Source organism: Plodia interpunctella, chromosome 11 (assembly GCF_027563975.2).
Source record: "Plodia interpunctella isolate USDA-ARS_2022_Savannah chromosome 11, ilPloInte3.2, whole genome shotgun sequence".
Taxonomy (NCBI): domain Eukaryota; kingdom Metazoa; phylum Arthropoda; class Insecta; order Lepidoptera; family Pyralidae; genus Plodia; species Plodia interpunctella.
This window is the reverse complement of record NC_071304.1, coordinates 1,176,310-1,193,213: the sequence shown is the minus strand read 5'-3', so window position 1 is coordinate 1,193,213 and position 16,904 is coordinate 1,176,310. Positions and strand designations below refer to the sequence as shown.

Sequence of the window (16,904 nt, the reverse complement as noted above, 5' to 3'; positions counted from 1 at the left end):
TTTTTTACACAATACACTAACACCAAAATTACGTAGTTTATCAAAAGTATTTAGAATGCATGTAGTGTATTAACAAAAATATTAAATTTAAAAACCAAATATTACCAAATATTTAGAGATCTCAGGGACATCGTAGCCGGCAGCGATGGCTTCGAAGGACGCTGGTACGGCAGCAGTCAGCAGCAGACGAGGCTGGCCAGATGTCTTCGCTTCTCCTTCGAATGCTAAGCGTAGTTCTTTCAGGAGAGACACGAAGGCTGCACGATCGTCTGCTCCTCTGCAATTAACACGCAAATAAATTATGGGATGACAAATTTTATAAGAGTTGTGGGATATAAACGAAAATAACAATATAATGTATATCCCTCAAGAAATGCTGAACAGGTCTAAAGGGCTTGTTTGGTTAAACATGATCTATAAAACGCTGATGTTACTTATCGACTGCGAATATTATTCGAGGGAACAATAAGAGATGAATTAACTTATTGATGATGATGCCGACAAATTACTAATATATTCCAATAAGACAACAAGTGGTTATATAAATTTAAATATGGAAAACGAAAAAAAAAAGAAACAGAAAGTGTAATTCCTCATATAAGAGATAATGCTTAAATCAGTTTAAAACTATTTCTAATCGACACAATCCTTTTACGAAGAATCTAATTATTGACTAATAATATAAAAGATATTATTAATAATAATTTTACCTGGGGTACTCCCAATCGACATCGAGGCCGTTGAACTGGTAGTCCCTGAGGAACTCGATGGCTTCATATACGAACTGGTTCATCCTGAACACGTTAGAGGTCAGCTCTTTGAAGGGAGTGGAACCGAAGGCCCATCCACCGATGGCGAGTAGGATCTGAATAAATAAATAATTTGCATTTGCGATTTTTGTGTACAACTTGTAGGTAGAATTTATCAGTGAAGTTACAAAAAATACGTTGCTAGAAAAGGACACAAACATTTTGTTATACAGCATTGCATTCAACTCATTTTATTTAGGCAAAGCTTTGTTTTTGATATAATATAATGAATTTTTGATAGCTATCTACAGCATGTCCAGTTCACTGTCGAGAAAAAGCCTCCACATTTTCTTACCATCCATCTCTTCTCGAAGTCCCTAAGTTTAATAGAATAAGGTTGATTATGGCTGAATTGTAATTATAAAAATATTTGTCTAAAAATAAATATTATTTGTTGAACGGAAAAACTTACCTTCAGATTGGGGTTCTTCTCTCTCAAAGCGACAACTTTATCGTACATCTCAGCATCTTTTTCATCTCCTTCAGTCAGCTTGTGGTCTTTTAGAGTGGCGAAGGCATAAATCACATGAGTACACAGGTTAGGGTCAACGTTTTCAGGGGTGAAGCGACCAGCGCTTGGCCTCTTCGAAGACCAGGATGTTAAGTAGCAAAGAACTTGGGGTTCACGTTCTGAAAAAAAAAGTGCTCTGAAATATTACTAGTTCATGAAGTACAGCCAACAGCACATTAACCTACCTAAATTCATTGCAAACTCGACGCTTATACAAACGCATAGAGATTAGTGCATGGTAACAATTAATTAATATTTATTTATTTTTCATCCTTTCGTTTTTGCGATCTACGTGTTTGATCTACACGACCTTCTACTGTTTATGTTTCTGGATTTACATAGAATCCATCATCCCTAAGATTCATTCTTAGTATAAGAATCATCTAATCGATGTTATTAACCCTGGAAACAATTACAAATGTTGTCTTTGGATGAAATAATGAAGCCAATCTTTAGGATTTTTGCAATATTTTGCATCTCAACTTTTAAGATTATTGGCTTTGACGACCTCGGTGGCGCAGTGGCAAGGTTCTTGCCACTGAACCGAGAGGTCCCGGGTTCGATCCCCGGTCGGGTCATGCTGGAAAATGATCTTTTTCTAATTGGCCCGGGTCTTGGATGTTTATCTATATATGTATTTGTTATAAAATATAGTATCGTTGAGTTAAGCATCCCATAACACAAGTCTCGAACTTACTTTGGGGCTAGCTCAATCTGTGTGTGTGTGTGGCTTTGTGGATCTGAATGCCCTTATTAATTAAAGTTCCTTTATATTAAATCATTTTATTTCTCTTCTATTTCTATCTGCTACATTTTAAGTTCTTACAAATTCAAACCATTTTTCACAACAACAATGTCACTCTCTATGATAACCATAAACAATATATATAATAGAATATAACCTTTAAATGTGGTGGCTGTCCACTAACTTACTTATACTCAACAAAGATGATAACAACTTTTATATGAATCTAAAAAAATGAGATCGTCGCTACCTTTATAAGTCGTGTATTATCATGATGCAGTTTCAAGTTTATGTTTGTTTTCATAAATTTTAAATAGGTATATTTAAAATAAAGTTGCTGGTCATTATTTTGTGTGATAGTTTAATGGTTCAAATGCTTCGTATAAAAGGATACTAATCTTTTATCTGTGTGCTGAGTTTTTAAATCTCATTTTATTTGTATAGTACATAAATTATGTTATATAATATAATAAAAAGTAAACATTACATATATTATATGTTTACAGTACGTGCTTACACGTTGTTTCATGTACTTGCGCAAAGAAAAGTTCCTATTTCATTTTTTTTAAGTGAAAATAAAACGATATTTATGAAACCTTTTAATACCGAAAGTCATAAATCAAGAATATATTGATACCGACTTGATTAAATTGAAAGTGATTTTATCAAGAACATGTCAATCACAGCTGTAAATCGATTCGAGATCAATCAACGACTGAAAGAGCAATTGAAAATGCGATATCACTTTCGAATCGCGCATCACAGTAATCGAAAGATCGAAAATATTTCCAAGAGAACGATGTAAAAATTTTACGATTTACATACAGTCTTTAAAATCTGCATGGAACAGAAAACGAGTATTTATTACCCACACGTTACAAGCGCGTAAAACTCAAAAGCACCTACTTGTTAAGATCGTCAATAAACTTGACGGTATTAAATCACAAGCTCCCATTTACGTCTCGTAACCAGACTGAAAGAGCCCTATTGTCCGCTATTTGGAGCTATCATTGAAGTTGTTGAGGGTTCCCTAGGGACCAACGTAGGTTGGTTAAGAGCTTTGGCGTAAAAGCTCTCGATGTTTGAAACTTTTAGCAACTATGTCGCGAATCGTCGAGCTTCGGAGCCATTCTTGGCAGCTGTGTGTGCTGCAGTACCTGAAAGTGACCCTTGACTCGCCCCAAGATTTGTAGGCTTTTAGTGTCGTACGATGTTTTCGTTGTGCTGTTATTTTTTTTTTATATATATGTGCTGAATGTCTGTAAGTTTTATTGCCAGTTTATTCGGTGAATGCATAGTAGGGGACAGATTTGGGCAGGTATGATCAATTATTATCTGAATATTACCTAAATACTAACATCAATACAATAAGTACACCTATATCAATATATCAAAGTGGTACAACCACCGGTTTACATCTCACACGACTGGATTTTTCTTTCTTCAAGATTAGTCCAAATTATCCAATTTGCTTTTTCGAAATAAACATTTCTAGCGCTAATAAGGGTTTTTTCTTAACAGTTTTGAATCAAACACAACAAAATCGCTATGTGAACATGTTTTAACAAAGAACTCTCAATAAAGCTAATGCATTCCTACACTTCCATTCCTTCCATCGTAGGTATATACAGAAATAAAACTGTAACATACAGAGTAAATAAAATCGACGAAGGGAAAACCGAACTCTGTTCAAGACAGTTTGGAAGTGTCTGTCACTCCGCGAGATAGTATTTGCTTGTGTATTCTAAGGGTACACGTAGTGAGCATTCGCTTTGCATACGTGCATGGAACCTTAGTCCAGTAGATAGTTTATTTTAATAAAAACTCCAAGGAACTAATGTTATGAGACAGGGTTGCCAGTTGGGAATTGGCAACCCTGCTTCGTAAACCATTAACCTTACAAACCTTAAACCTAATAAACCATATAACATAAAGACATCCTCTAATTCTTGTCCGCATGTCGTGTGAAGATCATAAAACTGTTTGAAATTTGATTCAAATGGCTCGCGAGCGGTTTGCTATAACGTTTCAAGTATGCCCACACCTTTACACTTCAAACACGTCTACAATTTCGCACTTGACAATCATGACGTACTCTCAAGTTTTCTGATTACTTTAAAGTCCTCATTCTTATTTGTAGTCCGCGATGACAGGTGCAAAATTAACTTTGGCATGTTTCGTATTATTTTTTTTGTTCGTGAATGTTCTTACATTATTCAGTAATAGTTATATTATTTTCTTGTAATAAACCATTTCTGTTGCCAGACTTTATGATTAAGCAGTTCCCCGGGAATTTGTTTACAAAATAAGTAACACTTTAAACTAAGTTTTTTAAAATGTTGACATTAGTTAAGGTTTAAACTGTTTCTTGCATTACATTATGATGTTCTTCTACGTTTTTTGAAAATGAACATAAATATTTTTATGATTTGTATTTGTGATTTTATAGCAGACAACATATATACCTTCAACTCTATTTATCAATTCTTGTGTTGCCTTTCAGCTGCCCTTGCCTTAATCTCCAAGTATATGGAAAGATCTCACCTATTACGTCTGATTCCAGGGTTTACGACATTTTTTTTACTAGCTGTGTATGTCCCACAGCTAGTCAAAAGCCTCCCCTAATATCATCAATGTCATTAATTTCGACACGACAAAATAAAGAATTGAAATATTACTCACTATTTTTATCAATAAGTGCAGCAGCAGCATTATTCCTCACGATCACGCTCTTGGTAGGCTTCTTCACTTTACTCAACACGTCTGCTAGACTAATCTTGATGGGTTCAGGCTTCTCTGTCACTTCTATTAAGGCACTGGAGGCCACTTCAGACCAGTCAACGTCTTTAGCGTCCTTGCCACGGGATATGCCACGGAGTTCTTCTCTGTTGATTTAAATAATGTATTTAGTGTAATTTAAAGGTTAAATATTAATAATACAATACTATCTTTATTGGCCATGAAAAATAAATAACTGTACAAAAATATTGCCATCAAAATAAACGTACGAGTATGACCAATGTGTGATCCCACATCACTTTAGATAAGTTCCGTCTTCTAATCAAAAGGCGAGCTTATTGCCGAGCAATTTCTTTGATACTACCTTTTGGTAGTTAGAAAGAATAACAGTAGAGGATTTGCAAAGAAAATTGATAGAAAGAAGAAAATAAATAGGTATATTTAAATGCAAAAATTCTGCAACGCTATGTCCAATTTAAAGTTGATTTTAACATGGACATGAATTGTGCTAATGTTGCACCTCATAATCATTAGGTTTGTTCGGTTTTAAAGTACTTACCAAATTCACAGTAAAATCTTTTAGAAGAGGAAAAAGGTGGTAATCACATTAATAGGTAGATTGGTCAAGTGGACCGACGTAATGCAATTGTCTATAACAAACATTGTTTTTCCCGTGCCTTTATCTAAATCATGTATTCCATTTCTAAAGCAAGCTTGAAACTTGATATATATCAAATAAATAAATAAAATAAATAAATAAATATATTAGGACATATCAACTTATAAAGTCCTTAGTAACATGCACGCAGGATGATAGGCTGCGATTTCGAGGAATTCTTGATCCAGTGTAAATGAAAAAATATATATATTTACCACAAAGATCCGCGTAAAAATAAACATATAAAATTTCAAGGCTCTTTATACCTTAGTCGTCTGCATTCTGACATCAATATGAAACAGTAATGAAACAGTACTTAAATGTTCATTACACACACTAATTGATACAACGTATAAGGTTTATTCTAGTCACCTCATAGCTCCAATAAGAGGATACTTGACATTGCCACCGCAAACACTACCGCTGAAGTCATCCATGTCTACTGTCCACACCATCGCACCACCGAAACCATTGTCCTTGATCCATCTGTAAATGACCAACTGCTTAATGATCTTGACGACCTCGGTGACGCACTGGTAAAGTGCTTGGCCCTGAACCGAAAGATCCCGGTTTCGATCCCCGGTCGGCTCATGATGGAAAATGATCTTTTTCTGATTGGCCCGGGTCTTGGATGTTTATCTATATATGTGTATGTTATAAAATATAATATCGTTGAGTTAGTATCTAAAAACACAAGTCTCGAACTTACTTTGGGACTAGCTGTGTGTTCAATTCATTGCACTTCTATCAAACGTGACCAAAGTTTTGTGAAGAGTGTTATGATAATCACCATCATTTATAGGACAGATTTATAGGACAAGAAAAAAATCTACTTCATTGTTAACTTAAAATGTCGACTTAGATGTAAATCTAATCTATGTTTATTGAAATCAGGTTATTACGTACGTTTTGTACATTTAGCTTTTTATTTATATATATATTTTGTGTGACAATTTTCAATAATTTTATTGGAAATACAACTTTTATTTTATTTATTTATTCAAATTTTGTCCTTCTAATTTTTAATATACATATGTATAAGACCTATATTTGTTAATTGACTTCCTTGGAGAAAGGCTGCGGTGAAGTTTGTTGCGCCGCTTCTTCTTCACCTGCGCTTTGGAAGCCGGGAGTAGACTTAGTTTAAGTATTTTTTTTGACGTCAATAAGTGATCTATATCATCCTAAATTGAATAAAGAATTTTGAATTTGAATTTAAATTTATTAAATTATATCAGAGATTGTTTGAATATCAAATCTGTGTGTATAGATTTCATGTATGGAATGAGAATGTGTTACCTCATTTTATTCCTGATAGACTTCTCATCGTCAAAGCCTACCCACTGGTCTCCATTGATCGCATAAGGTACCTTCATCTCATCATCCCAGACGTAGGTTCCACCATTACGGAGAATCTCACACACCTGCAAAATTGGCAAATTCATATTTCAAACATTAAAAATTATGATTGTTCACTATATATATTTGACGACCTCGGTGGTGCAGTGGTAAAGTGCTTGCCACTGAACCGAGAGGGCCCGGGTTCGATCCCCGGTCGGGTCATGATGGAAAATGATCTTTTTCTGATTGGTCCGGGTCTTGGATGTTTATCTATATATGTATATGTTATAGAATATAGTATCGTTGAGTTAGTATCCCATGACACAAGTCTCGAACTTACTTTGAGGGTAGCTCAATCTGTGTGATTTGTCCTAATATATTTATTTTATTTATTTATCTATTTTACTATAACATAATGAAATTTGTAGCTAAAACACATGAATATTATCTACTCTATAATGTCTCTGTAATATTTTTTTCCGTCTAACATCAGCGGCTTGAACGCGCTCTTTCGTCATCATAACGAGTGTGTTATTACTAACACTGGTGTCAGATTTTATTCAAGATGCTTATATGCATTTGACATGACTTTTACGTCTGCTCACCGCCATCTAGTGACAGGTACTCGCATACACACTAGAGAACTAAACTGTCCACCAAGGTGCAGGTTTTCCATCACCAGAAGCGAGTGGTGGCCTATGAAAACTACTACATATGATAGAGATTGGTATACAAACTCATATGGCACGAGTAGGATACGAACCTGAGACCTTTCGACCTGGCGTCTTAACCATGACACCGCCACTGCGCTCTTATGTAATTTTTTACGACTAATAAATAATAAACGCTGGAGTCATCATATACAATGTTAATAGGATGATAAGATAGGAAACCAGTAACTTATCCTATAATTTACCAGAAAACTGGGTATTCAGTTTATCTGTAAATTAAATAAATAAATAAATAAATTTATAGGGACAAATGACACCGATAAAATTAGCCCCAAAGTAAGTTCGAAACTTGTGTTATGGGATACTAACTCTACGATACTATTCTATAACATATAAATATATAGATAAACATCCAAGACCCAGGTCAATCTGAAAAAGATCATTTTTCATGTTGACCTGACCGGGATTCGAACCCGGGACCTCCAGTGTAGCAGTCCGGCATGATGACCATTAGGCCACGGCGGTCGTGTATAAATATATAACTGTATAATTATATAAAATCTCAGATACTATATAGTCTAAATCCATAGAATTATTACTCGAGAACTCTAAAGGGCCTGCACGCACAGACGAAAGGCAATCTAATATATTTAATTATTACAATCTCACTGTCTAAAAGCAGTTTGATATATTTAACAATTTCTATTATCTCAAATATAACTTCAATAATTTTAAGTCATATTGCCAGAAATGGCATAAAACTAGATGAATGTTATCGGACCCGAGATACTTTCGAATATTGTGATGGGATGTGTATATTTCATATTTTCAGAACGCTTTTTCCCATCGTCGATATCATTCGTTATTGTATGTGCTATTTGACCGCGTGAAATATGGAAGAACTTTGCATCGATTCTAACATTATATATTGAAGACAAGATAAAGATAAAAGATTATATTATTTGCAGAAACACGTGTAAATTGGTACCTACATAAAATCTTGAAACACTTAGACCTAACACTCCTTACCATAGAATGGTGTGCAAATATAAGTTACATTGTAAAATAGTAGAAACTCGATAGAAAACCATAAAAACGAGAGAAAAGAAAGGACACAAAAATAGTGCAGTATTTTTAGCTAGAAAGTATTTTTCATATTTTATTAATATGAATGTATCATCACGGCCATCCTTACATATTATAAAACAAAGACTTCTACCGCGTCTGCCTGTCTACGATGAACTCAAAAACTATTGCACGGATTTTCATGCGATTTTCACCAATAGATATTGTGATATATTGTAATAATTAAGTTTTTACCCGAGCGAAGCCGGGGCGGGCCGTTAGTTTCAACTATTATTTCTGACTGATTTCTAAGACATATTATACAAGGCCTGATAACACAGTCAAGCATTTAACTAGGATAAATACAAAACGGGAATACCATTTTAGTAGAATACAATTGTAATTAAATTGTATTCACATTGGTATTCATATTAGTATAATACACATTTCAAGCGTTGGACGATCGCTGTTACTGACTACTGCGATTATTTAATAACTAGCTTTTTCCTGTGGCTTTCGCTAACTGAAACTGATACGATTTTCATACAAACTTTCAGCCCCCAATCGACATTAGGGTTAATTTTGGGGTCGATATTTGGAAAAAAGTATCCGGTTTTGAACGGAGGTCTTACTTACGTACATACTTTAAATTTCATCAAATTCGGTTTAGCCGTGAAAACCGAACAGATAGACAGATAGATAGACATTCGCATTTATAATATTAGTATGGCTATGCCAGTAGCATTCTGGTTCTATTTATTGCAAGGTGCACAAAGCGCGAGTTTAGACTGTGGCAGTGACTGTGGTATTCACGTATAGAGGTTCAACTTTTAAAATACATTATATTACAATTGTTATTATCAAACTAATTAATTATTAATAATAATAATTCTTTATTTGTCAGATCATAAAATCCATAAATTGTTAGTAGAATTCTTAACCTATGTTAGTGAGCAACAATCCATGTATTTTAGAACGAATTGAGTCACTGTACCGAGATTTATGTGCGTGACACATGAATCTCGACCCAGTGTCTCATTATTGGACAGTCAATCCTGTCAGACAACACATTTGGAATGCCGTTGGTGCTGCTCCGAATACGTTGCACCAAAGAGGCCACTCTTTTCCTAATGATTGCATGAAAGCCATCAGTGCGCCTCTCCGCTAACATACCCGAAGCGCTACAATATGTTGTTATACTGAATACGAAGTGCGTTGACTGCCCTCTGAGTATAGCAAACCCATAGATTGCAGGTGTAATCACACAATACACTTTCCTTTCAATTTTCAAAATCAAATAAGCCTGTAAGGTATGGCCTCACCTTAAACCCGAGATGTTATCGGGGTAATATTTTTAAATTAAAATTACCTCATAATACGCGAGGAAACCGCCTTCCTTTGTGTACTCCCCCGCCTTCCCTCCCCCGCTGGCCGGGGAGTTCACTTTGAAGTTGTTAGGGTTGGAAAGCGTGAACGTACGTCCGTATGTAGGCATACCTGCAAACAAATTCTCTGTAAGCGATGGGCTGTGCTTTGTTTAGATTAACTTAGTCAGTTTTTTTTTTTTTGCGTCGACATTTTATTTACATGTGTAGATTGATTTTTTTTTTTTTTAAATTAGAAATGTTTTATTGGATGTGGATTGGTGGCTAATATGATATTAATAACGATATTTAAAAAAAAATCATAATTATCAACAGCCATTTAAAACTCCCCACTGCTGGGGTACTGGCCTTCCTTAAGGGTGGATAAGGAGTTTGGGCCATTAAAAATTATGTCATCGGAAATACCTCCATAAAGGCGTACTTCAGTATACCGGCGCATTTGCATGTGCGGTATATCGACGTTTTGCATGTTTAGACAAAGACGCAACTATTAGAAGTCTAGCCAGTGTAAGAGAGAGGTTGTTACCACATGAAAACAAAAAAACAAAAACTACTCCAATACAAATGAGCAGTTAATTGTCAACTACTAAGTTCGTCTAAAGTTGTTCACAAAACCTTTGTGTTCTTCAAAATTTAGGCTCAAATGATGTTGAAAGGTCTTTGATCCTCTTTGAAGAGACACGTTTGCTGTCTAGACTTTAGCAATAGACCATTGGGTTGTATTTATGGAGTTAAACTGAGCAACATAATAATTTATTTGGCAAATAAAATTGTGTATACGAGCTAAGTATAAAAGATAATGACGGGCACGCTTTTGTTCTTTGATTGTAAACTCTTTAGAGGCAAAGTTTTAATAGTGCAATTAGTGTTAAAGGTTCTCGACAGAATGTTATAAAAGTTTATTTTACTTGCTCTTTGTATAAGATCACTTGTAATTGTAATGGCATAAACTTGATCGTCAGATTTTTTTAATTGTATCGAAGTTGTGGATCCTGTACTTTAGGACTGAGGAAGTAATTGGAAAAGCGTTCAGATAAAACTTAGTATTCTGTGAAGATTTCAGAATAGAGATTTGCGTTATTTCAATTTGCCTGAAGTAAACTAGTTTTATTATATTTATTTATCGCTTCATTTTTCTCGACAACATATTATTATATTAAGCATGATCTGATTACACCATCTAGGATTATCTCCGAACGAAGGAATTCTTCAACGGTTTATCGCACGGACACGATTAATTGTCACGCATCGAGTAAGATCTCTTTGATTTGTAAAGCTTGTGGCAAATATGGCAGAATTACACAGATAGATTTTAGTAACTAAGATAAAGACAAAGATTATTTACTTGCAAAAACATGTGTTTAATTTTTTTTTAATGAGGTGTTAAAGGAAAAACTTAATCCAATGTTTCACCGTCCACGGGTATGCAAATTTAAATGGAGAGCATGCTATCATCCCACAAAACAAAATCCAATAAATAAAAGTAACTAATTTTTCATTTAAAAAATCGTTGAAATTATAATAACATTTATTAATCAGTAAGTACCTGAGGTGCTTTAAAATTTAAATTTATTTAAAATACATTTAAATTCTGATCTTCATATTGTAGTGGAATTTTGTTATAAATTGTAGGTGCCATACATACAATACTTTTATTGAGTAATGCCGTTTTAGAAGGGTAAACATAGTCTATAATTATCCCGATGATTTCTTAACACAACATCACAAAGGCGTGGGAATAAATGAGCATTACATTTAACAAATATTGCAACCTCAAGTGTGTAAAGTGAGGGAAGTGTTAGAGTTTTATTTTATTTAAATTAGCGGTTGACGTTAGTCTGAAGTAAATAACTTACCAATAACCAACTTCTCCTTAGGTGCCCCGAGTTTGACCCACAGATGGGAGGCGTGATCGACCGACAGCTGCTTCCTCCACTCGGAGTCCGACGACGGCGCGTACAGAGGCGCATTGTGGCCTGTCTCCCTCTCCCACTTGCCGTGGAAGTCGTAGGCCATGAGGTTAATGAAATCCAGGTAGCTGGTGAAGAAGAACAATTTTGTTGAATTGTTTTATTTAAAAATATCATTATACCTACTAAGAATTTATTTGTTTTTGTTTATGCCTATCTATATATATTGAAGGTAAGCATCCCAGCTGTGGGGATATTAATACTACTGATGATAATAATTTTGTGTTCCATTTGCTGACCGTAGTTTTGATTTGTGGATTCAGAAGTGCCTTTAACAACCTATAATACAGACTTATTAATAATGTCTTTATTTCGGAATTTCAACATTGGTATACAATAACTTGAAAACATGCAAAAGTATATACTGTGTCGCAGGCTTCAACGTCCTTTACCCATTAATAGACATATTTCCTTATTTATTTTGACGACCTCGGTGGCGCAGTGGTAAAGTTCTTGCCACTGAACCGAGAGGTCCCGGGTTCGATCCCCGGTCGGGTCATGATGGAAAATGATCTTTTTCTGATTGTCCCGGGTCTTGGATGTTTGTCTATACATGTATTTGTTATAAAATATAGTATCGTTGAGGTAGTATCCCATAACACAAGTCTCGAACTTACTTTGGGGCTAGCTCAATCTGTGTGATTTGTCCTAATATATTTAGTTATTTAGTTAGTTATTTAGTTATTTATTTCCAAAAACGAAACAATAACAAAAAAAAGACATTTTAAAGGAATTATACATAAAGTTGAGATTTGAACGAATGGTACCTCGTGATAGCACCCTACCACATCACTACGATATTGGGTGTAGAGTATGGAGTGTTTAGATGAAGTTTTAATCTAAAACGCGACATTTTTTTTTAAGTTAGTAATTAAAATTACTTGATATGTGTTAGTTCGTCTCTTCAGTTTGTCAGCCGGAGAGGGAATCCTGTATTTCTTATTTGTTTTTGTTTCAGATAAACTTCCCATTTAATGGTCTGTGTCTAGTTGTGGTTTTCATGTGGCCAAGAGGATGAAAAAATATGGATTAAAAGCAGACAGTACCGGGCGATCATTTAATCTGGAATTATTATTTCTATGTATTGTCCATAGCTTGCTGTTCGCATATTTACTACATAATATAAAATTTGACGTGATAAGTTCTCATGAAGGTATATAATCTTGAATTTATTGATTGAGGTTGGTCACAATAATCGCGATAATAAATTTCTTTCTCCTTTTCTCGGTACAGAAACTTAGCAAACAACTTTCTATAATATACAGATATGCGGAAGGTAATTTATATCTACAAATGTTGATTGATTAATTGAAAAACATATTGTGATGATGTGAAAATTCTTCGTGCAATATACATTCGTGTAAATTCACAGTTTGCGACTGTTTAATTCCATTTATTTCGCTACAAAGTTACTCATCTAAGGTTTTAAATAAAGAAAAATTCGCGCATTTTAGCACAAGCATTGTGCTAAAACTCATTACTCCAACACTACAACTAAATTGCGCAAAACAAAACATCCCCACCCTGCGTATCTCATGTGCAAACAGTGTTACTCATGCATGAACGGGTAGACAGGGCTCGCTATAACTTGGAAATATAGGTGAGGTTCGGCGCACAAGTTGTTTGTTTAATTTTGAGAGTATTTTTTTTTATTTTATTAAAATTTTATTGCACAAAAATAAATTCAGCAGATTATTATAACCAAAGCTACTTTATACAAAAAAAAAATGAAAACTGATAAAAACAAATTATAAAAAAAAAAAGAAAATATTTTTTTATATTATACTCGTATATTTACCAAAATGCCAGTCGCTGCAAACCGTTACCTTGAGGTAGAGTGCCCAAAAGGCTGACAGCTTTGCCACGTTGAATGGCAATGCTTAATCTCTGGCCTAGACATATGCCAGCCCTTTGGTCACCTATTACCTCAATTATTGAGGTATAAATAATAATGATTGCACGAAATATTTATATATAATATAAAAAGATTCAGCCGTTTGGTAGCTACGATGATACGCACAGATATACAGATACACAAATGTTAAACTTATAACTCCCGTCCTTCTATAGTCGGGGGTTAAAAAGTTTTGCGAGCCCTTCAAATAGTAACCCTGTCATTTGTATTTCAGTCTTTATATCTATTGCATTAAGGTGTACAATGTTGACAGGATTTTACGGTACATTAGGGACTGTCAATACTTTGAAGTAGATTTTGGGGCCGACGAACACGTTTGACAATTTAGATGTTAGTGCAGACTATTTTCGGTTGGAAGAGAACAACCTTTACGGAAAAAATTGTGACATCAAAAAACATTTACCTGTCTTATTGAAAATTATATCGTGTATCTTGTTTTTTTAATAACACAACCATATATTTTTTAATAACATAACCTATTGACAATCACGGTGGCGCAGTGGTAAAGAGCTTGCCCCTGAACCGAGAGGTCCCGGGCTCGATCCCCGATCGTGTCAAGATGGAAAATGATCTTTTTCTGATTGGCCCGGGTCTTGTATGTTTATTTACATATGTATTTGTTATAAAATATGGTATCGTTGAGTTAGTATCCCAAAACACAAGTCTCGAACTTACTTTGGAGCTAGCTCAATCTGTGTGATTTGTCTTAATATATTTATTTATTATATTTACCTCAAACACAACGAAAATAAACCAAAAACGTACAGTTAAACAACGATAACCTTAATTATGTTACAGTTAAAACAAGGCACAGACTCATCCTATTAGCAAATGGCAATAAAGGAAGAATTCCTCAAGACAAAAGCATAGAAAAGGAAAGAAAAGTATGGCTGAAAGCGAGCAGACCACTAAACTATTGCTAACTATTCCTTTTATCCTGTTCCTAGCACTAATGGAATTAGGGGAACGCTCCAGTTTGAAATGCCTTGCGAATATCTCTGAGAAATTAATATTGCTATCTCTGAGAAATTAAATTGGTGATGAAGCGGTGGTGGTTTAATGGTTAAGACGCCCGGCTGTGGATCGAAAGGTCCCAGGTTCGAATCCTACTTGAGCCACATGAGTTTATATACCAATCTGACTCATGTATAGTAGTTTTCATCCTCTATTCCGGTGAAGGAAAACATCGTGAGGAAACCTGCACACTGGTTGATTCTTATTAACTTGTGTGTGAAATGGTAGAAGGCAGTGGCAAACCACTCCATTTAATAATGCCAAGAAAGTTGTTGTGTGTGTTTCATTACACGTAATGACCACGACCGTATTTCCTCATGGCTGACATGAGGAAATACGACTATGAAGAATCACCATTCTTTCAATTACAAAATATAATATTCATCACCATGAATATTATATTTTATAATTGAACTCAAATTTTAGCTATTGCAGCTTCGCCCGCGTTAGGCTATGTTTTATCTCGGGTTTTGACGAAAGCCCAGGGGTTTAGGCGTGAAAGTATGATACTATCATGTGTCTCAAAAAATAAATACTCATAAACTATTGAGAAATGTAAAGAAACAGAGCTTACAAGCTTTTATTTAGTTTAACTTGTCCCGATGTTTGTTTGTCTGTCTGTAAACGAATCCTACATTTCTCCTACATCCAGTTGTACTACAGAGTTGAAATTTCCCACGTCGCTTCAGTGACCTAAAGATCCCACATCCATTCAGTTTCCATGACAATGCATTATTATGATAGGCATGACCTGATGGTGCAGCCAGGATCGGCTGCAAATGAGGGAAAACCTCAACAGTTTACATTACGTACCTATAATATATATGTTTTTTGCCAGGCGTTCAATGCCACAAGATCTGTCTGACGACAATAAAAGCTTGTCATGTGGTAAAAATGATTTTTTGTAAAAAAAAAACTTGTTAAAAATATTTGTTTAAATATTGTTCACTTACATACTTACTCGTATACAAAGGGGAAATAAAAAAATTGAGATCTAATTAACTTAATCGCGGCAAACTGTTCTGTGAATTCGAGGAGGTCAAATAAAACTAAACTCTATATGGAAATTATGTCATTGTAACAAATCTACCAACTAATTACAGTAATTATAAAATAAAATAATTACAAAACAAAACGTCTAACCGCTCTATGTAATATATCATATTATGCGAAAGTGTGTTTGTTTGTTGCCTCTTCACGCGCTATCTGCTGTAACCAATCTTCTTGAAATTTTGCATACGTTTAGTTTGAAGTATGGAGAATGACATTGGGTACTTTTCATCGCGGAAAAATAACTGTTCGGTCGAAAAATTACGAGTGCAAAGCCGCGGCCAAAAGTTAATGTATATATAAATGTGTAATTATCACATTCAAAAGATCGTTAAGAATTGTGAGACAAAAATTTGTCTTACATAAGTAATTGTATTCAGTTTGAATTAGGTCTATAATCTGTCGAAGGACTATTTGTAAAGACAATGGATTGGGTAATAGTACCTATGTAACTAATAAGTCTTGTTTTTATTTATATTGGCAATTCATTCTGCAGTTGCAGTTTATCCATTTGTATTCATCTAATATTTCTATTCGAAGCGGTGGTGGTGTAATGGTTAAGACGCCTGCCTGTGGATCGAAAGATCCCAGGTTCAAATCCTACTCGTGCCACATGAGTTTGTATACCAATCTGACTCATGTATAGTAGTTTTCATAGATCATCACTTGCTTGCAGTGTAGGAAAAACATCGTGAGGAAACCTGCACACTTGTTGTTGATTGTTAACTTGCGGGTGAATTGGACAAGGCAAATGTAAACCACTCCATTAATAATGCCAAGAAAGTTGTTACATGTGTTTAATTCCATGTAATTTTAATTTGATGATGATGTAAATTCGTCCTCCTAATTTTTAATATATGTATAAGACCTATATTTGTTAATTGACGTCCTTGGAGAAAAGGCTGCGGTGAAGTTTGTTGCGCCGCTTCTTCTTCACCTGCGCTTTGGAAGCGGGCAGTAGACTTAGTTTAAGTAATTTTTGACGTCAATAAGTGATGTATATCATCCTAAATTGAATAAAGAATTTTGAA

General features: G+C 34.7%; 1 protein-coding gene across 1 annotated transcript in view; it reads right to left on the bottom strand.

Annotated features, from left to right (window-relative positions):
• Positions 1-16,904, bottom strand: part of Cht7 (Chitinase 7) — a 99,979-nt gene that overhangs the window by 5,211 nt on the left and 77,864 nt on the right. The window contains exons 7-14 of the mRNA XM_053751618.2: positions 11,781-11,962; positions 9,909-10,036; positions 6,762-6,886; positions 5,835-5,948; positions 4,748-4,950; positions 1,222-1,439; positions 711-865; positions 106-277 (exon numbers count right to left, since the gene is read on the bottom strand). Of these exons, the coding sequence (XP_053607593.1) occupies positions 106-277; positions 711-865; positions 1,222-1,439; positions 4,748-4,950; positions 5,835-5,948; positions 6,762-6,886; positions 9,909-10,036; positions 11,781-11,962 (1,297 nt within the window). The remainder of the gene's footprint in view (positions 1-105; positions 278-710; positions 866-1,221; positions 1,440-4,747; positions 4,951-5,834; positions 5,949-6,761; positions 6,887-9,908; positions 10,037-11,780; positions 11,963-16,904) is intronic.